Raw genomic sequence first — 21,630 nt, forward strand, 5'->3', positions numbered from 1 at the left:
TTGAATATCTTCTGAAGTGTAAGAAGGATTAGTTTACTACAGCGCACAGTGGTCGATTTGCTCGAAAACGTGCACAAAAATCGAAAAAATGAGCTTTCGAATCGAGAGTTTCGGATCCTTGGGTTGGTTGTACTTATGTTTGGGCTGTTTTATGGTTATTGAAAAAAGTGTCTGGCCCTTCTACCAGACCGAGAAATTCAGTATGAAAGTGACATTCTTTGAGAGCGCAGCTACGTACTGCGAATTATCGCGTCAGCAAAGAGTGCATAACACGCTACATTTGCATTATATTGTACTAATTTTCATTCTATAATATGGAGGGTACCCCTCGAGGTAAGTAAATTATACTTATGTACTGTATAAGGTGCAAATAATTATGGATAATCTTAATAGATTATACGGAATGTATAAAAATTTCATACAAAAATTTCAAAAAACTAGGGAAATAGTTACGATTGTGAGGGATTGTGAGCATGGGACTTGTACACACTTTTAGATTATAGTATTACCTAGTAGAATCAACAAAGATTGGACACCCCTAGGTGCCACTTTAGTTATTATGACTATTTTTGTAATACGGAGTGCATGTCTGTATTACAAATGTCCGTATTCAATCCCCTTGGCGGCCGTAGTTGCTGCGAGCACTATAACTATATCGCCACGGGGAGCGAGACGCGCAGCCGGGAGAAGTGGGGGTATTCCACGGGTATACGCCGGCACAAGAAATATGGGAATACTAATTTTCAAGAGAATCCAATAATTTTTTGGGTTACGCTTCCGCCGTATTGAATCCGCCATTTTGTTTTTTGTAATTTTGACATCAGATTTATAATCAGCGACCCTAAAAACCTATGAGTATCAATTTTGAACTAAATTGGAGTACTCTTTCCTATTTTGGGCACGTTTTGGCGATTTCCGACCACTGTGCAGCGCTCGGATTTACTTACTCGCGACGGCCGAGTTTCGAAGGCTACGCCCCCTCGACCCGGCCGAGCGTCCCGCTCCCTGTGGCGGCCCTAGTTCTCCTAGGCGCCACGAGTAGCGAGTATGAAACGTGCCTGAGGAGCTCCGAACTAGGGCCGTCACGGGGAGCGAGTCGCGAGTAAGTAAATCCGAGCGCTGGTTTACTAGATAATGCGTAAAATATATTTTTGTTAAACTTGGATCGCTTTAGATAGAAATGTTCTACTAAATCATCAATAGAACAAGCAAATATATTCCGAATTATGCCATGTTTGGACTCGTATTAATCAGAAAAGTGCTGCAAATATGTCTGTAAAATTTTCATTGAAAAATAATTAAAAACAAGAAAGTTGAAGTAGTATTATTTCGTCGAATTGTGATTCACGAAACTAAAATGAATCATTCTCACGTTATAATATTAATCTGGTTATACATATATGTATAATTAATTTAGATATGGGGTTTATTATATTATATAAATAAATTCGCATTTATCACGAGTGTATACATATACCAACAACTTAATGAATTGCGTTTCAGTGGAGATTGTTTTTAATTTCCAAAGGAGATTGATTTTAATTTCTAGCAATAAATAAAATATGACAAGCATTAAATATGACGTCCCTCATAGCCAATCAGGACAGTATTGTTCTTTTTAGACTGTGGGAATCGTCTGGATCTTCTGAAGAATTTAAGCACTTGTTTGAATTTCGAGGGTAATTTAATAACTGAATGATGGTTCTGGGAGGGTAAGTGGTTGTTGAGTTAATATTCCTCGTAATTATTTGTCAGTTCTGTTTCATTAGCCATAGAACGAACATCAAAGGCATATAAAGTAACCCTTGGACTAATTAAAACAGAAATTGTAGCGTTTCTTCTATCCAATTTTCCATTACGCCTCTCTTTGAATATACAATGAGCGACGAAAGTCTTCGTCCATAAAGAACACTTAATTATACATCAGAGTAGTGAAAACTATGAATATTTTCCGTGCCATTCACTTTTCAGTCTTTGTACCAATTTTACAGAGAAAGAGAAAATAATAACGAAATTTATTATTTATACATTTACAGTGGGTGTAAAAAGTATTCAGACGCCCTTTAAAATAAAATAACTTTTTTATGATTGTAGTACCAATCGACCTGATTCTTTTTATAATCAATTAGAAGCATTGATTTACGAAATTATTGATTTACAAAAATTATAATTTACAAGGTTACATGCAAAAATAAAAAAGGCATTTTTCAAAACTTTTTTATTTGGACCCTTAAAGAAAATGTAAAATATATGTTTTGTAGGTATAGTACACACACATGCTGATAATTTCATCTAAATTTTTTGCATATCATTTCGTAAACCAGTGCTTCTAATTGCTTATCCAAAATCAGGTCGTTTGGTAAAATTACAAAAATGTTATTCTGTTTTAAAGGGCGTACGAATTCTTTTTACACTCACTGTATATATTAGATCGAATGAGTACTTCCATTAATTATTAGATCAATATTAATATTACTACTCAGTCCTGTAAATTCAACACTTAATGTATGGACTGTCTTATTGCCTTTTTTCAATAATGAAATTTTCAATAATGGCTGCCATAATATATCCAAAACTACAGCACCAATCGAATCAAAATTCTGCAAGTGTCTTCAGAACATGTATGAGTATTGCTGACAATTTAGTAGGTGTAATTTCAAATAGTAAAAACATTAGAAGAATTTTAAAATACTATTATATTCTTTTCAGCTTATTAAATATATTGAGTAAGAAAATAAACTGCTGTTTCACTCCAGTTTGCTGCTTTCAATTTTTATTTTGCATAAAGATCCGCTGTCTACTGATAATACAATCATGCTAAAATATATTTTTAGAGCCCTTTAGAGAGTAAGGGTTGAAAATAATAATCATATGTAATTCTGCAGGACATAACACAGAATACAGTCAAAAATTGACGTAATCTTTTTTCTAATTTTTAGAGCCCCTTGAAGGGCGATGGTTCAAGATATTAAACATATGAATCTCTGCAGGATATAACATAGAATACAGTAAAAAATTGACGTAATCACATATAAACAAAAGTCAGTTATACTCGTATAAGAGGCTTGGTAACGACCAGGCAGAGGCAAAATGATGGAAGCCATTCTACAGGCAGGATTAAGGTTCCCATGAGCCCTTTTATTATCGTCTTCAAGACTTGCTGTCTGTCGTTTTCCGTCTCCACCCTTCGCTAAGGTGTCGACGAATACTCGACATACTGAATCGAACAAGATTTCAAGAAATTTGATCTACCAGATTAACCAAATGACTCCTCGTACTGTTCGAGAAAGTCAAGTTACAAGCTTCGCTTGACTTAATTAAAATTGATCAAACTAATTGTAAGTTTTACTCGTCGCTCAATATTGGCCATTTTCTGCCATCCTCCAGGCCATTTTACTTTCTTCGACAATTTTCTGTATTTTTTCGCTGAACTCTTCCCGTCTATCGTGTAACAAGAAAACGTTTAAACTTTCTATTAAATTAAGTAAAAATGTCAAACTTTGTTACAGAGTGAGTAAAACTTTTAGAGTTTTATTGATGGGTTTATTAAGTAATTGTTTTATAAGGGGTATATTCGAATTTAGTTAATCTTAATTTTATTTTATTTTTATTTAATTATTTAATTTTAGTTTATTATAGTGAATTGTGATTTTATATTTCATCTTTTCTTTTTAGTTATGCAACAGCACGTAGTTAATTTATAAACACGTCTTTAAACATTTTCAGATTACATAAATGGTACATTGATTTTATAAATATAATTGATTAAATTTTAAAAAATTTTCAAATTTCTTTATGTAAATAGAGTTGTATAAAGCTAATAACTCTGAAAATAGAAGTTCTAAACGAGTCTAAAATGTTTGTCACTTTTATCAATTCAATTTCTCTAGTTTTGCACACCGGTGCGCGATGTAGGATTTCAATTAAGATCGAATTTGATCGTAGGACAACCCGCCATAAAAGAATCGCCGGAGGTTCTTCGAAGAAATGTGTCTAAGGCAGTACGTTCATGAAGTTTCCTCGCAATTTCGAAGTTTAATAACTTTTCACATATGTACGTGTCGCGCGAACGAACTTGAAGGATCGCTCGGAGGAACAATTCGCGAAGTTCTCAGCGGCGACGTCTCCGCGGGCATCGAAATCACAAATTTTAGAGGCATTGCTGCGGTGATCCCTGTTGAGCGTCTCCGCGGAGAGATCCTTGAATTGAATCTACTATATTGATTGGTGCCAAGTGGAATAGTTTAGCAGTCATTCTGCGCGCAAATTTATCAGGCCAGCGATTTCACTGACGGTAATTATATTATTTCGTGGCAAAAATGGACAGGCGAGACATTAAAAGTGTTTAGGATTGTTGATATACAGCATGTATAAGAGGTATAGTATATTAAATATCTGTTCAAAATCTGACAATTTCGATCCCTGATTTTTAGAGCCAATTACTTACAAATGTAAATATAAACATTTTGTCCTGAATGATATGATTTCAACTGTATTTAGTGGTTTAATCGACGATTAAAGTTTCAAAGGCAACGAAGAACAGCGTATGGGAAAGAAAGAGATGCGGACAGTCGCCGTCGCTGGCACCGTTCAAAGCTCCGCGTTGTCGCTGTCTTTCCGTGCGCCCGAAATTTTCACCGTCGATTAAACCACTAAATACAGTTGAAATTATAGCGTGTTTGGTGTTATTTTAATCAAAGAAATGCCAGAAATAAATTAGTGAAAGTCCCGTAAAAAAATAATTAAAAATATAGAAGTTTTGTAATTGAATTAGTAGTGGTTCACACCGATATACCCGAGCCGAGATCAATCATCGCCGCCCTGTGGCGCTGCGCGGCGTTGGCCCTGCCGGCCGGCAGTGGAGTGGGTAGGCACTGGACTGCGATTGCACAGGCGGCCCAGAACACCGATTGAAGAATGTATTAGATTTTGAGGGCCACGAATATGTTTTTGTATTCAAAACACATCGTTCACTGTTCCCATAAAATGTTTTCACATATTATTTCATGATAAATGTTGTTTGAAATATCGATCGCAAGGTTATAAATTGTATAATATGCTGATGTTCTCGGCGCAACGGTTCGATCAGTTATTTAGGAAAAAAGCAAATTTTGCACGTTAGTTAAACTTTCAACGTTTCGATCCTAATTTGGATCCTTTTCAAGAAAGAAGAAAAACTGCGTCTGAAAAATATATTTTCTAATCTAATAACCAGCAACTTTAGAATATCTGTGAAATCAGAATGTAACTATGTATCAAGATACTGTATTGAATTACTCACTTGCTTTATGAAAATTTTAAAAACGGAATTGAAAATGTCTTAGCACATGCTATTCTCATGTCGTCGAACAAGATACTGGATCATAGACAAACAAAGCGATTGGAAACAGAACCCAACGGGTCGATCGATCAAAACATAAGCCGATCGATATTTGGCGGTTATTTCAAACCGTGAAAACGTCAAGAACCCAACCTTCATAACCGGTGACCATATGATGAAAACTTTTGTTAAATCAATAATGCGATAAAGATGTTATGTATATAACATTTAATAGGATAACAATTGTTGTTAGGAAGTGATCACACTTCCAGAAAAAAAGTGATCACGTTCAAAATTTGCTTTTTTCCTAAATAACTGATCGAACGGTTGCGCCGAGAACATCAGCATATTAACAAATTTATTTCATGATAAATTAGGAATAATATTAAAATAAAGTACGATCGAACAGTTACCCAAGAAAAATTCCCCAGTACCCAGAATCAGAGAACGAAAGGGTCCCCAGAACAATCTGCCGAAGGCAGCCAGATCAAAGTGTCAACGGCCCTGTCAGAGTGAAAAAGTCAGACGGTAACCATGCCGTTTCGGGGGTTCAACGATCATCCCATTCCAATCCGTGGCTAAGACTCAAGCTGTGGAGCGCGGTACCCTAAACGAGTCCAATAGCTGTGGGGCAGAACTGAAACAATTAACAAGGAGGGAAGAAACTAGCAAGCCCCTAAACTGACCTAACTCTGGCCAGAGTCGTTATGCGTGATTTCGATCGTGTCGCTGGAATCCTCCCTCGTCGGGGCGGATTTCTCTCGGTCCCGGTAATTGCTGCTCCGAAACAAGCACGATAGGAACACGGTCGGAAGACACTTCTGTCCTTCGGTTCTTTTCCAAGAAGGGTGGAGAGAGAAAGAGGAAGAGAGTGAGGGGAGGACAAGGCTGTAGGCAATTTGAATCGTCCGTCTTGTTAGCGCCGATAGGCAGAAAGAGGAGCGGCTACGGATCCGAGTTTACCGCGAGAGGGAACGTTCTCGCTTCGAGAACCGGTAAAAATGATACAAAGGAGCGACGACGACGCGGCGACGGCTCGGGAGAAAAGGAAGACGGACGGACAGCCTTGGTAACGCGTGAAATTGAAGTGGATTTGTGACAAGTGGCTGCTAACGACGTGTACACAGCCGATGGACGCCGGGCCGCATAGAAAATGAGACCGGAAACCCAGCCTGGGCAGAGAGAGCGTGTGGACTCTCTCACTCTCTCTGAAGCGCGCGCGCGTTGTTTCCCTGCCTGCCCATCGATATTCCCCGTTTAATCTTGGCTTCGACGAGTAATGGCGACAGTTGAATTACTCTTGCCCCGGCTCATCCGTCGTTTTTCTTGTTAAGAGTCGCCGCCCGGGGTGTTTTAAATGGAACTGGAGCGACAGCGTTGATGACCGTGCCACACGGCCGACCCGGGCCGGCCCGCCGCGCGAAGGTTTCACGTCATGCCGCTGTTATGAGAAGACAGACAGCTTGCAACCCCCGGGAAAAATTGTCACGGCGCCACGCCGCGGAGTTCCAGATTGTAATCGTTACGGTCCGGCAATTGAAACTTGCGAATTTTTCCGAGGGCTCTTCGGACGCTCGAGAGCCTCCGGAGAGTGGGCTGCAACCGGACGAGCCTCGAGCACTGTTGCCCGAATATGTGTACGCTGGAAAAATGAACGTGACCTGTTCGATTTTTTCCGAACGTCCAGTGCTCCGCGGGTAATAATTACACCCGGGGATTGTAATTGGAGGATCGAGCACCTGTGTACGTCTCTTCTTGCGGGAGAAAACAGTTTTCGTTGTGATTTCTAGAGCCCCCAAGATCTTCGAATATAATGGAATAAAGACGATGAAGAGACTGTGGTTGAGTCGCTGGAATACTGCTTGTTATCCGAAATGTTCCACTGATCAGTTCGGATAGTCGAGGTTCCACTGTGTCGTGGATTAAACAGGAAAACGTGATCCAAATTATGGCGTGTTTGGTGTCGTTTTAATCAGAAAAGTGGGACGGATATGATGCAAAAGTGTCAAAAAACCATTCAAAATAAAATAGTCATTGGACCTTATTGTTTGATCAATAATGTCCCTGTTTTGTTTTCTTGCCATTGTTTTAGAAGAGCCTCGAGGACCATCGTCAATCGTTCATATTCGTTCTGCTATCCGTATGTTCATATTCATATTCCACCGACTGGTTCGGATAATCGAGGTTCCACTGTGCCGTGGATTAAACAGGCAAACGTGACCCAAATTGTGGCGTGTTTGGTGTCGTTTTAATCAGAAAAGTAGGACGGATGTGTTTGTAATAATGCGATAAGAAGATCATTATAAACAAAAATGTAAAAAGGTTTTTACGCAAGATAAAAATGGTGTGCACCTGTTGCAAGAAACCAAAGACACTTGGGAACTTGTTTCCCTCTTTAATCATTTTAGTGAGCTGAGGATAATATGTGAATAGTTCTATAGCTCTACATTCCCCTTCTACGACGCTATTCCCCCACGCTTCCGCTGCGTCACGTGACTAACCCGGTTCTGGCAGAAAGGGGATAACTTCTTCCCCTCAATTCGTGCTCCCTTCCCTCAGCTGACGATTCCGGTGTCCCGTAGCATGAGAGATCGATGGAGTAATCCTGATTGTGTTTTTTACAGCGGTTCCCTTGGCCGGTTTCCCGAAAGTTCGAGGATGAAATTAGAACTCTGGAATAACGAAGCAAATACATTCCGAAGTTCGGTAACTGCGCGGAATTGTCGGGAAGTCTCTCTCTCTCTCCCGCCCCCTCACTCTTTCGCGACTGTCAAACTTTAAACTTTCGAATTTCTGGACTCACGGGGACGCAATTGTGTGTACTGGGAAATTCAATGGAGCAGTTTTCCATTTTCTTAAAATTTCTTCCGCTCCTAGGTCGTAAATTTTTCAGCTCTTCGGCGCACGCCACCGTATAAATTACTGAGCGGGGCAGGTCTAATTAAAATTCACTTTCAACAAATTCACTAATTAAAACTACTTGATAGCAGTTTCGGTGGTCTTCCATGAAGTGATGTATGGGTTGTCTTACAAATATGTATATGAGTTTCGAAAGCCACTTTCTTAACCCTTAAGCGTGCTTTGAAATTATCTTAAAATTTATTTTGACTAAAGGATGAATTAAGTAATTGATGATGAATTGATAAATGGAAGTTAATATTATTTTGCATTATCAGAAATGATTATTTAGTTATGTCTATTAATGTAACTACTTAAAGATTTCGATAGATTTTTCTGTCTATAGAATTTTTGTTATATTATATATAAGAAATTCTACAATTTTCTATCTGAAGAAAATTTATCTATAATTTTAAATAGTTACATTTCAATTCTTACGAGTATAATTGTTAGTATAAACGCAAGGAAACCTTGAGATCTCCAGTAACTAACTGTTCTTGCAATTGTAGCATGAATTTTACTTTTTTTATTTAAACGTACCGACTTTTTATGTTTTTTCAGAGAATCTTAATACTTGCGAAACATGTCTAAAATGTAAAAGGAATATAATATTGTAAAGATGCACTATAGAGATTTATAAAACTTTTATATTAAAATTAGAGTACCTACTTATAATTTACAACTGAATTAATGTATAAAATGTTCTGTTTTCAGGATGGTTCATAACAAATCCTGACCATGGCGTAAATTGGCATGGGTCTCCAATTACAAGTGAGTTTTATCATTATTATTCAATTTTAGATGTACAGCAAAATGGGAAATGAACTTCATTGAAATAAAGAAGCAAATATCATTTCGTCTTTCATATCGACTGGCTTCCAGCAATTGATTGAAAAAGTTCATATAATTCCCGCCGGCTCCAATTATTTCAATACCTATTTCAATTAATTAAAGCTTTCTCTGCATATCGTTGAAGGCTGAAAATAGAACTGCGTTACCAAGAGCGAAATAATTTTCAGAGAAAGAATATTCGAACGAGGAATCTAAATAACGTTTTGCATCTTGTAGCACTGTGTGTCTGTTGCATTAAATTATACTGTTACATATAACATTATCCTGTTGTTTTATTGTTTATGCAGCAATTTAAAGAAATAACTCTGTGGATAAGAAACGAGATAATTTAATTCCTAATAATGAGAGTACTTATTACAACTTGAAGACATAATTGGTTTTCGAAACTAGCTTGCAATAGTTAAGAAAGCGACGTAAAATAAATTTTAAAAAATTCTTTATTGCTAATAAAAATTTTTCTACTTTGAAGATGAAAACTGATGAAATAAAATAACGTTCTTGGACTTTTTCGGTGTCTTCTATTTTCATATATTTCGTAGTATTAGTCGGAAATAAAGAAGTGTAACAAAAACTTCTGTGTTCGGAAACAAAATTCGCAGTGCCACAAGAAATGTACACTCAATTTTTACTTGTGGAATCAAATTATTACCTATTTTTAATCATTTAAGAAGATACAGTTATACACGATTCAAGTTTTACTGCAATATTTTAAAAGTGAACAGAAAAACCTGAAGAAGTAACAATTTAAGATCGTATATTAATATTGTATACAGATAAAAAATGTTTGGAACAAAATCAATTAGTTTTTCGTCGGCCAGAAAATGCAATAGAAAAAAATTCGAAAGAGAGAGGTTGCCAGATGAAAAATGTTTGGAACAAAATCAATTAGTTTTAGAAGTTTTTAAAGAGCCTTCATTTTTTTAAATGGCACTACATATTATATTTTTTAGTACAACAGGCTTGAGTTGTTGATATTGGTTAAGATGTTGATCACTTGTATATTTATATATTTTTATATAATTTATATATTCCCATGAATGGAATGAAAACGCCTTCAACAAAGGAGGAAACAAATTTCCAAGTCTCCCACATCGCAATCAAGTGAAGCGTTCGCTGCTCCTTCCGCGAGCACAATAAACTCATCACATCTTAGTTCCTCGAGCTACGCAAACGCGAGACTCTTTTATAATTTAAGTATAAATACCAAAACAACAATCGGTACACTAGCGGAATAGGTTTGGCTTGACAACAACTGGAGAACTTCCAGAAGAAGCTCGCAGCTCGCGTTCAAACTCTCGCGCCCGCCAATCTTCCAGCGTAAATATTTGTATGTCAATTACTCTCTTTCCTTCCACCTTCACGGAATCCAATTTGCCTCGGTCTGTTCCGAGTATATTTGCTCGTATAAGTTTGAAACACCGAGCGCCATCGCTTCGCCCCGGATAAAGCAATCCTTCGCGACGTGACACCTTTAAGGAACGCTTACGAGTTCGTGGCAAACTTTACCTTTGCTCTTTCTTCAGTTTCTTCTTCCTCTTCGGGGCCAACGTTGCGAAAAACCGGCGGTCTACATTCCTAGCGCTTTGGTGTCCGGTCCCGCAAACCTGTACACACCGATCACACCGTGCTCGCGTTACGTGGACAAATATTGTTCCTCGATAGGACGAAAATGTCGAATTTCCTTGGAGAGCAAAGCTTGATAAAATAATTTTTATTATTAGTTGAATGCGGATTTTATGCATTTATTAAAACCCTTTGCACTCGGTTGTCCCATCTGAGGCACCACTAAAAATTGCTGTACCATTATTCAAAATATTGTTTATATTTTTGAATATAGTGAGTGTAAAAAGTACTCGTACACCCTTTAAAATAGAACAACTTTTTTATACTTGTACCAAACGACCTGATTTCTTATAATCAATTAGAAACATTGGTTTTTTACACATGTTTAACATTCATCCTCGAATAAATTTAATAAAAAGAAGTAGAAATGTATGCTCATAAAACTAATATTCTATGTGACGCGTCGCATGCTTTTTATAATTATATTTTGTAATAATTTCGTTTATCTTTGCCGTTTCATTATAATCCGTTTTTAATTTTATGAACGTTTGCAGCAATTTCCAACGCTGTCGCAAATTTATTTCCCGTTCATTCTCCTGTTCTTATGGCTTAAGAAGTCCCGATCTCTACCTCTCGCAGTAAAGACATCAGATGATTCACTTTGGTTGCAACTCGCCTTTCATTTATTAACGTTACAAAAGAAGAAGAACATTTTAATATAGTTGAGCCACGAGCAATCTTCCAAGCTTAAGCTTCGGCTTATAAAACTTTTCAATATTGCATTTTTTTAATATGACAGCTCAGAAAATTGTAAGGACTACGTTAAACTACGATATAAGGTTCAATTTATTATAAATCCCCGTTTTAGGTATGGTTGAACTTCAGTCACATTACTTTCCTTATTTCGTGATCGACTATTTATTTCGTCTCTTAATAGTTACAATAAGATTATCTCGTAGGCAATTTACAGAGGGTGAATTTCATCCCTTAAACTTTAGCCTGTCCTTCGTTGAGAAAATGAATATAAAAAAATTAATATCTACATAATATTAAAATAAATATCTATATCCTAATATAAAATAAATATCATATAAATATCTATATCCTAATATAAAATAAATATCACAAATATCTATATAATATAAAATAAATATCTCTTATTTTTAACATTTCTACAAGCCTGTCAGGTTTCCTTATTTTTACTATAAATGCATAGAATCCGTAGTCGTCTATTCATCGCTAATGTCACGATTAAATGATACCTAAAACCAATTTTATATTTCTGAACTGTTCTAAGTGAGTCAGTGAAGTTATACATGAGAAAATAATAGTACAACAAAGTCGCTTTTACTGTCCAACAGCCTGTGTTCTGCACGGACAGTGATCGCATACCGACATTATCTTTTTATGACTGCGTCTACCGCGACGATCGCGCCGGGAATTCAAAAGGAAGCCGAACGTAGAGAAGGACAGCATGACAGTGGAGTGGGTAGGCACTGGACAGTGAACGCGTACCCGATCGCGGACAGTAAACGCGACTTTACTGTATAATATTTCTGAACCGTTCTAATTACGCCAGTAAAGTTACACATGCGAAAATAATTCAATTAATATTGTAGAAGGTTCCAACATAAACCCCGACAAAGGGTTAAAAGAGGGTGCTAAAGAAAGTGCAGAAACAAATAATAAAGCCGTTCGAATAATTACAAGAGGTCTTCGACACAGTGCGCGCTGTCGCTAGTAAATCGTTTCGCCATGGAGCAACATTTTTCCGCGGCAAACTGGCTGCGGGAGTGGCGAGCAAACACTCGACATCGTTCGTTTCAATTCATCGGTCGGAAGAATGATCTCAATGGAGACCTTTTGCTCCAATTATTGACCGTGTAATTCGTTCGTCTCGCCGGTGTTTCGCATAATTGTGCAAGAGCCGCGCGCGTTCTCTTTCTCTCTCTCTCTCGATGCCTCCGAGGCTTGAAGCCTCTCGTAAATGCTCGGCCGGAGAACAACGAATCATTGTAATCGACGAAACGAGAACAACCAGGGGAACGGAGCCTTGTATAATGGCCGGCCTGTGTATCACGGTGACGACCGGTTCCTCGTTATCCTGTTGGGAGCCCGTGAATCACTCGACGTGCGAGAAATGACGAATTAGCGGCGTCGATAGACAGAACGTTAGTCAGAAGGATCGTTAGTCACCGGCTCACACCTCCGCCATCGCTCTCGTTGCTCTTTAGATGCTTCCCTCGTCCCTCTCTCTCTCTCTCTCTCTCTCTCTCTCTCTTGCTCTATCTTTCTCTCTCTCGTTCACTCCTCACGGCGATCATCTCAACCTCCTACCACCCCTTCCTCCCTCCCTCCATCTTCTTTCACGCCGCTCGTTTCTTCCTTTTGTGCTGCTGTTCCTTCCGTACCGATTTCTTCGGCGTTCGAACCACCTGGTCGAACCTTCTCCGATCGACTTTGAATCTCTTCTTGTTAACACTTTACCCACCGGAAACTTATTAACTCTTTGCTACACTTCTTTTTTTACCCTGCTCGCCGGAATTGTTTTTTCTCGCCCCTCACCCCGTAAGGGAGACCGGAGCTATGAGTTCCGATTTTGAGGAAAAATTATTGTATCATTATAGTTAAATTTGTTATATTTTAAAATTCTTCAAATTAAAATATTGCAATGGGGTTTTTTATGTTTTTTCATTTATTTTTCGTTGATCGAAGCGGAACTTTTCGCCCCGTTGTAGGGCAAATTGTTACTAAAGAATAACATTTATTTACACTGTTCGGCGAAATTGTTATTCCTCGCTCCCCACCCCGTAAGGGAGACCGGGAGCTATGAGTTCCGATTTCGAGGAAAAATTATCGTATTATTATAGTTAAATTTATTAAATTTTTTGAAATTTATTTGTAATAATTTTTTTATGTCTTTCCATTTATTTTTCGTTGCTCAAAGCGCAACTTTTCGCGCCGTTGTAGGGCAAGTTGTTACTAAAGAATAAAATTTATCTACCCTGTTCGCCGAAATTGTTTTTCCTCGCTCCCCACCCCGTGAGGCAGACTGAGACTATGAGTTCCGATTTTGAAGAAAAATTATTATATTATTATAGTTAAATTTATTATATTTTGAAGTTCTTCAAATTAAAATATTGTAATGAGATTTTTTTATGTTTTTTCATTTATTTTTTGTTGATTGAAGCGGAATTTTTCGCCCCGTTGTGGGCGAAGTTGTTACGAAAGAATAAAATTTGCTAATAAACAAAACTTCCTAGAGTTTCATACAAGCTTAAAGTGATTTTTAATAATGCAACATAATTTAATGATTCACCCTGTGTAATAATTCAATACAAAAACACTTTGTAAAACAAGAACACATCGTATTGAACATTTTTACTCGTGGTTGCTAGTTTTAGCGTCATCCTTAGTTTATTCATAATATTTGATTAGTAGACTGCGGATCTTTATGCAAAATAAAAAACGCCTGCGTTGATTGCAAGACACAGGAGCCAAATAAAAATTTCATTCTTCTTTTGATTATCTTGTTAAGGTGAGACTAATACACTGGTGGCCTTAAATCTTTTTTATACCCTCGCTCTTTTAATTATACGTACGGCAATCTATTTATTAGTATTAGTGTTAATCCTGAGGAATTTGAGAGGCGACTGTATTAAAGATAAATTTTAGTTTGTTAAAATATAAGTAACTGTGGATATTTAAACGAATTTCCTGTAAACCTTAATGCTCATTGACTATAATTTGTTTTATTTTAATGCACACAATTGCACATGAAATAACATTGATCGTCGAATATTTCGTATTTTATATTCATGAACATTTTTAATGGAAACTGGAAAACATATGACTTCTATAGACAATTAATTTGAAATCTGTTTCGACGTGCACAATGCACCGAATCAATTATATCTCGTGCTACGCGTTCAATATTGTTATAAAGGTGACTATAGGAGCCGAAAGAGCTGGAATGCATCGACAATTATTTATACAACACACTGAAATTCATAGAAAGAGGTGAACAAAAAGTAAAATTTCAGAATTTCAGAATTGTAATAAGATATTCAAACCCTTCTTAAATATTTAACTCATAAATTCAGTCAAAATATATTACAATGTTTAATGATTCATTTTGTGGCATTTATTGTGGACCACGATATAATTCAAATTGGATAATTATTTGGTATTATACATATTAATACATATATATTCGCAATACATTTATATTCTGTCATAATACAAATATACTACACTTGGACGAAAAATAGGTTATTATTTTAAAAGAGGTATATGCATTCTGTGATTTCGAAATTCTGATATTCGAATCGCCCTATCAATTATGATAATCATCCCTGAATAATTATGCGGTACTAAATAATTAATACTGTATCATTTCATTGTATCTCATATGGTACGAAGTATGAAATCGAGTATGCCAATTATAAGCTTTTAATAAGGTCGAAATTCGATAACTAACGATTTTCGAAATATCCAGTATTCATTTATGAACTACTAAATGTATTTATGGGTGGCAAATGGCTGCTGATTAGTCTTTAAATTTTATGCGGTTTATGAGAATGTAGGAGATAATGCAATTTGTGCAATATGGAGAAATCATTTAATAAACATTTATTAAATAATGTCGCTAATAATCTAGCAGTAGATGCGGCATAAATTTATAAATTTTAAAAATTAGAACAAAACAATGCTAATGAATGTCTTTATATGCATAAATTTATAAAATTCAGCTATACATTTTCCTATTCTTAATGCAGCTATGCATTTTCTTAGCGATTAATTATTTTACTGTCCATGACTCAAAAAATTTTTTAAAATTCTGGAATTCGTATCACAGTTCCTATTTTCATATGTAATCGTTCGAACGTCAAATGTTTAAAGCATCAATGAGGAAATCTTAGAAAGAAAGAAATTCAAGTTATGTAATGCACAAGTAAATACAGTTACTCGAATTAATATTCGGACGGTCTAAAAAAGACGATAACTTTGTTAATATTCTACTATTATACTGTTTTTGAATATGTTTAATTCGCACAGGTTTCCAGGAAGTATTTTTTAAATTTTCAATAGCCTATAGGTCCACATAAAAAAGTTGTAAAATGCAACTTTTAGTATTTTCTCTACAATTCCGATCAATTGCAATTTTTGAAAAAATTTCTTTTCACATCCTGTAGTAAACTAATTGCTCTAGCTTCCCAAAAATGTTCAAACCGTATAGTACAATATTAAAACAGTAATCCCTTTGTTTAGAGCGTCCGAATATTAAATTCGATTAACTGTAATGATGTCAAGTTAATACATATGACACACTTTAGGAAATATTTCTATTATAAATGTCAAGTACTATTGTATTGAGCACGATATACATGTGACCCACGCGACAGTGAACGCGTTAACTCGTCAAAGGGTTGACGTAACGTTCACCGAATCAATTTTCCGACCGATTACTGGAACAGTATCGAACAGTTGCAAAAGTATCGCGATGTCCTCGGGCGAGCGTTTCCTTTCCTCGCTGTGCAAACTCGTCGCCCGCGGCGTTTTTAGAACGCCGCGCCGATGCGTTACTTAAGCCATTATTTAAGTGCCGTGCCAGGGGGACATTAAGTCGTTTGTGAAGTGCAATGCTATCATGGTATGTCCTTGACGAACCTGTTATTGGAATTCATGGTGAGTGACACAAAAGAAGGGGAAAAAAACCGTAACGACGAATGCGAAGCTTGTACGCATTGTGTACGAGAGCCAGTATGTATGAGAAATACAATATGGCACCTCGTGGCATAATGCTCGAGCTTCGCAATAGAATTACCTTCGCACTGGGTGTAGCCACCCGCGCGCGTCAGCCTCTACTAAATTCGTTTTCTAACTTGTATTTTAACCACGCTACGCTCTCTGTCCTGATTATTCTCTTTCAACACAGAAAATTTTCATAATACATATCAAAATCCTTGCTGCTGTATTTCGATTTTTCACTATTTTTAGTATTGTGTACATATTTAGTATTTTATTATTTAGTATTTAGTATTTAGTATATTTAGTATTTTACTATATTTATGATAGTATTTTGTACACATTTCTACAGAGTGTTTGACAAATTAGAAATTCATTTTCTATTTCTTTTTTATGCCTATTGAATTCGATTATATGTAGATCGAATTTGTTGCAAACTGAACATAAAGTGATGTTTTGAAACGCAACATAATTTGTTTATTGCTTCACCATAATAATTCACCACAAGAATATTTTATAGAACAAGGAGAGTTAATAAAATCTTCAAACTGTTATAAATATACTCTGCCTTATATTTCTATACCAATTTTTACCATTTTTCTTATGCAAGTTTTCCAAGTTTTCTAATGCAACGACACAGAAATTTAATTTTACTCTTAATTGATAAATTTTATTTTATTTTATTTATATAATTTATTTTCAAAGAATTTTAATTTATTATTTATTTAATTTATTTAAAATAGTTGTATCCATTTACCTAAAGAAAAATGTTCATTCATCAAATTGTCTTAACCAAAAGCTATTAAAAAATCGGTACACATGTAAAAGCTTAAAATACGATAAAATAAATTTAACTATTGAATCAATAAAAATCAGCAGAACTATTAGAAACGCGACAAAATCGGCTCTTAAATGAAACAATCAGATTTCCGAGGTCCCTCAATAATATTCAACTCAATTCCACGCGCTCTGCAATTCACAAATAAAAAAAGTATCGACTATACAGCGGCCCTTAAAACTTTCCATCGCCTCGGACAGAATTCGTTCAAATTAATTTTATCAATTTTTCAAAATGGATTTTCATCAGAGGGATTAAACGAATAATAATCTGACAATATTTGTCACACGAATAAAATTTAGTGACGTTGTTTATCAATTTTCGGGAGTAGCCGAGTCGCGCGTAAAACCCGTCAAAACGTTAAAAAGTTTTGCGTTTTATCCGGTCGCTTTGTCGAGACGAACGGATAATAAAATTCATAAAATGCACAGGGTTTCGAGCGGCATTCCTTTTTTTACTGCGTCGAAACAATACGAGACATCGTCGTCGGGTCCCGCGCGCACGTCGCCATTTTCCGCGGTTCTGTTCGTCTCCTTGCGTAATACGCCAGTGATTCACGAGTATTTACTGCCGCGCGGAACGGAGGTCAACGTAAGCGTGACTGAACATCAGAGCCGCGAATAATTCAAACGCGATGTATCCCTATATATTTTTATGACAGATTTGCATTTAAATGGTTCGCGGCGCTCGCTGCTGCTACGGCCACGCAATATTTCACGGTCGCCTAACGACGCGACGATCGTAACCGATTCTTTGCTTTTTCGGTGTCCCGACGCTTTTCCATGTTGTTCAGAACACGAATTGAAAAAAGTCATTGTAACGAACTGTCGTAATTGTTGGGACATGTTTTGTTTTTAACTATAACAATTCATAGGATGAGAATTACGCAAAAAAAACGTGTACCGTTGGAAAGGTATAGTTGCCAGCTACATTTTTTCTGCAGAAAGTATCACGATAACGTTAACGGATTAAAAGTTATGGCTAATATTCCGAACACAATGTTGTCAGCAGAAAAATATATTTCTTCAAAGAATCTCCCAACTTATACAAAATATATTTTTCTGCCGAAAACATTGTTTTCAGATAATTGGATGTAACTTTTAATCCGTTAACGTTATCATTATACTTTCTATTTCTAGGTCATGATTTGACACAAAAAAACAACCGAAAAGGAGACGATTCTACATGGAAAAATAAGTTGAAAATGTGGAACGAAGTCTTTTTATACGCGGCTCCGTTTCCGAGAAAATCGACTTTGAGAATCCGTCAAGTCCGCGTGCTTTGCATTTTTAAGTAGAATCGGTCGACCATGTACAGACGCTCCCTACTCGATAGCAGGCGTGTTCGCCGAATTTTCAAACTCGATTTTCTTTGGAATCGAACGTAAAATCTTCGAAATAAAATATCTAATTTCAAGTACAGGGTGAATCTAGTTGGCCGAATTATAACTCGATTGTTATTGACGATGGCAAAAATTATAGAAGAACATAAATTGAGGGGAAAAAGTTACCCTCTTTCCATTTTTACCGCGTTTTTTTATTACCTTGCCGAGTTGTCGTTGTCGATGTTGTCGTTGTTGTATGCGTCAAATCTTGAAATCGAATTTTAAACCACTTCCCAATGAGCTAGAGACTTGGAACTTTAAACATAGCTCAGAACTGGGTGACAATGCAATATTAAAAAACAAATTTTAAAAAAAAGCTATGCGTTTAGAAGATATAAACTATTATTCTCGGTATTTTTCTCGGTATAATAGCTATTACCCTATTCAGTGAAACATACTTTACAATATACGGTTTTTTGCAGACGCAAGTTCTCTTGAAAAGGATCCATATGCGGAGGGGAATGTTGAGAATGATTTAAAAATTTGCAAAATTGCTTGTTAGTTAAAATTGGATCGAACCTATAAAAAGACATAAATCCGTATAACATCTCACATTTACAACAATTAAACCACCGAACACTCCAAGCATTAACGGCTAGTCGAACGAGCCAGGTGTGCAGTAATCAGAAATTAGCCCTGCACGCCACTAAATATTCCATACCCTCGTTTCTAGGGCAGCAACAGCACACCCAGATCACGGTACGTGCTTTCTTACGATCGTAAATTATTTATTTAACGTGAGTTCACAGCATTGTGCAAGTTCCTCACGCGATTCGCCACGCAAAGCGTATTTTTAATTTACGAAGTCCGTCTAATTGTGCTATAACTCTGCGGAAGTCGCAGCAATTTGTTTCCACAGAGTTTGCGATTTCTTTATCTCTCCATTGTGCGATTTCGATCCTCTTTTTTCCCCCGAGATTGTTTCCCGTTTCGAGGAATACTCCAAGCCCCTCAACACGAGGACTTCAATGACTCGTAATTTATTTAACAAAGAAATCTTTAACAAACACCTTTTTTAAGGAAGTACAACATTTTTGGGACACTCTGTATATGAAACAAAGGAAATACAGTAGTGTCTTATTTTTGGTTTTTCGTCAGTGAGACTTTCAGCGTCCAATTCCTCTCGTTTCTCCGATTGAAACAACACCAAACACGACATTATTAAGATCACAATTAGGTGCGTAACAAATGATTAAAGAACTTCACATTTACGGTAGAGGTTCACGAATTCCTAATTCGCTTGTTATACAAGTCAGTATGATCGTAATTATATCGTGTTTGGTGTCATTTTAATAAGAAAAACGAGACGGATACGCTGGTAAAAGTTTCATTAAAAAAAAAATACAAAATTAGAAAAGTTGCAATCTTTAGGCTTCGCTTGCATTAGTGTGAGTTACACTAATACTCAGCGTGTTTACCGCTGGTTTAAAATTTGGACAGTTACGTAGATAATGCTGTGCATATCTTATTTTCAAGGCTGCGCGTCCGATTCGAACAGACCACTATTGTTTGAAGCAGTGTTCTATCTCTCAGCGTTGCTTCAGGGTCTAGTTGGCCAATCCTAGCGTTCAACAAGTCCTTCGATCAAGAGAACCTTTTCGAGAATCGTATTCGTGTAATTGTATTCGTATAATTGTTATTGCTAGACAAAATAAAAATGTTCTGCATTGATTGTTGGAAACAGACGACAACAAAAATGGATTTTACCCCCCAATGATTTGGTTACATTAAAAACAATATTACAATGTTCTTAAATATTTCTAATCTTTTACTGTTTTATATTTCACCCAATCAGTTTTTTCATAAATGCATAAAGTCCAATTATTACATCGTAGAGTTGTGAAACCTTTTGTGTTTAACATATTTGCACAAATTCTGTGCATCCTAATTTTAAACCTATGAGACAGGTTTCAACATAATAATATATGTTGTAACAATTGCAAAAATTTATACAGTGTGTCCTAAAAATGTTGTACTAAGAGATGATTCCTGAGATCATTTAAGAGACCTGGTTAAAGAGTTATCAACGAAAAAGACGGACCGTTCAACAAGTCCTTCGATCAAGGGAACCTTTTCGAGAATCGTGTTCGTGGTCGACAGGCGGTCAGTCTCGCAGTAATGTTATCGACAAGCCGGCGAAGCGTGAAATTTAAGCAACTCGGATAATTGTTATTACATTGTAGAATTGCCGGTCGCGGCTTGGGAATCGTTTGCCGATACAGTTGCGTCTTAAAACCTGGCGTCATGCGTCAGGTATGCGGCGTAGCCTTACACCGCTATGAGCGGACACGAGAGCTCGTTATGTGGGCGCTTCCGGCAAGGGCATGGGGCCTGATGTAATTGCATTTGACTGTCATTAGTTAAAATAACCAGCGTGAGTAACGCGTTAAAAACGTACAATGGCTGCGTGCGCTCACTAGAGGAGAAAATCGTCCGCCATTGTCGCTCACGCATTCGTCTCCATAAAATACATCACTGGCATAAATAAGCCGCGTTTCTTGTCAAAGCGCAGGCATTCCGTCTTCATTATTGCACAATGTAACGTAATAACGCTACGTTTCGCGAAATAAGAACAGAAACGCTCTGTGTTCTGCTATATTACACTACGGAGACCAGTTCGCCGAAAATCGCGACGCGTTTAGCCCCGAAAACAGACTGCACTATGATATTTCACAGTATTATCATTGGCAATCTTTGCTTTGCTTTGATTTGTTATTACAAAATTAGCCAACGTCCGATTCGAACTTCGTGACTTCTCGAAAATTGCTTATATTTAAGCCGTGACGATTTCGTGGAAAATGATCGCACGACGAAATATTTGGACTCATTCTAAAGCTAGAAGCATCTAGTTTCGTAACCCATCGTTCATTTTGTACCAAGGTCTTCTTCTCGGAAATGTAATTCGTTCAAACCTCTGTGAACACTTTGAATAAGCTTTTTCGTGACTGAAATCACCATTGATTTAGAGCTTAAAGGTTTCTCTTTACAACTACAGCTATGATAAAATGTATGGTGTGCCAAATAATG

General features: G+C 36.7%; 1 protein-coding gene across 1 annotated transcript in view; it reads left to right on the forward strand.

Moving 5' to 3' along the window:
* The window catches only part of LOC143211137 (uncharacterized), a 505,477-nt gene that overhangs the window by 471,127 nt on the left and 12,720 nt on the right, over nucleotides 1–21,630 (forward strand). Inside the window, exon 6 of the mRNA XM_076428597.1 lies at nucleotides 8,933–8,989. Within this exon, the coding sequence (XP_076284712.1) occupies nucleotides 8,933–8,944 (12 nt within the window). The 3' untranslated portion in view covers nucleotides 8,945–8,989. The remainder of the gene's footprint in view (nucleotides 1–8,932; nucleotides 8,990–21,630) is intronic.

Source organism: Lasioglossum baleicum, chromosome 8 (assembly GCF_051020765.1).
Source record: "Lasioglossum baleicum chromosome 8, iyLasBale1, whole genome shotgun sequence".
In the NCBI taxonomy this organism is placed as follows: Eukaryota; Metazoa; Arthropoda; class Insecta; order Hymenoptera; family Halictidae; genus Lasioglossum; species Lasioglossum baleicum.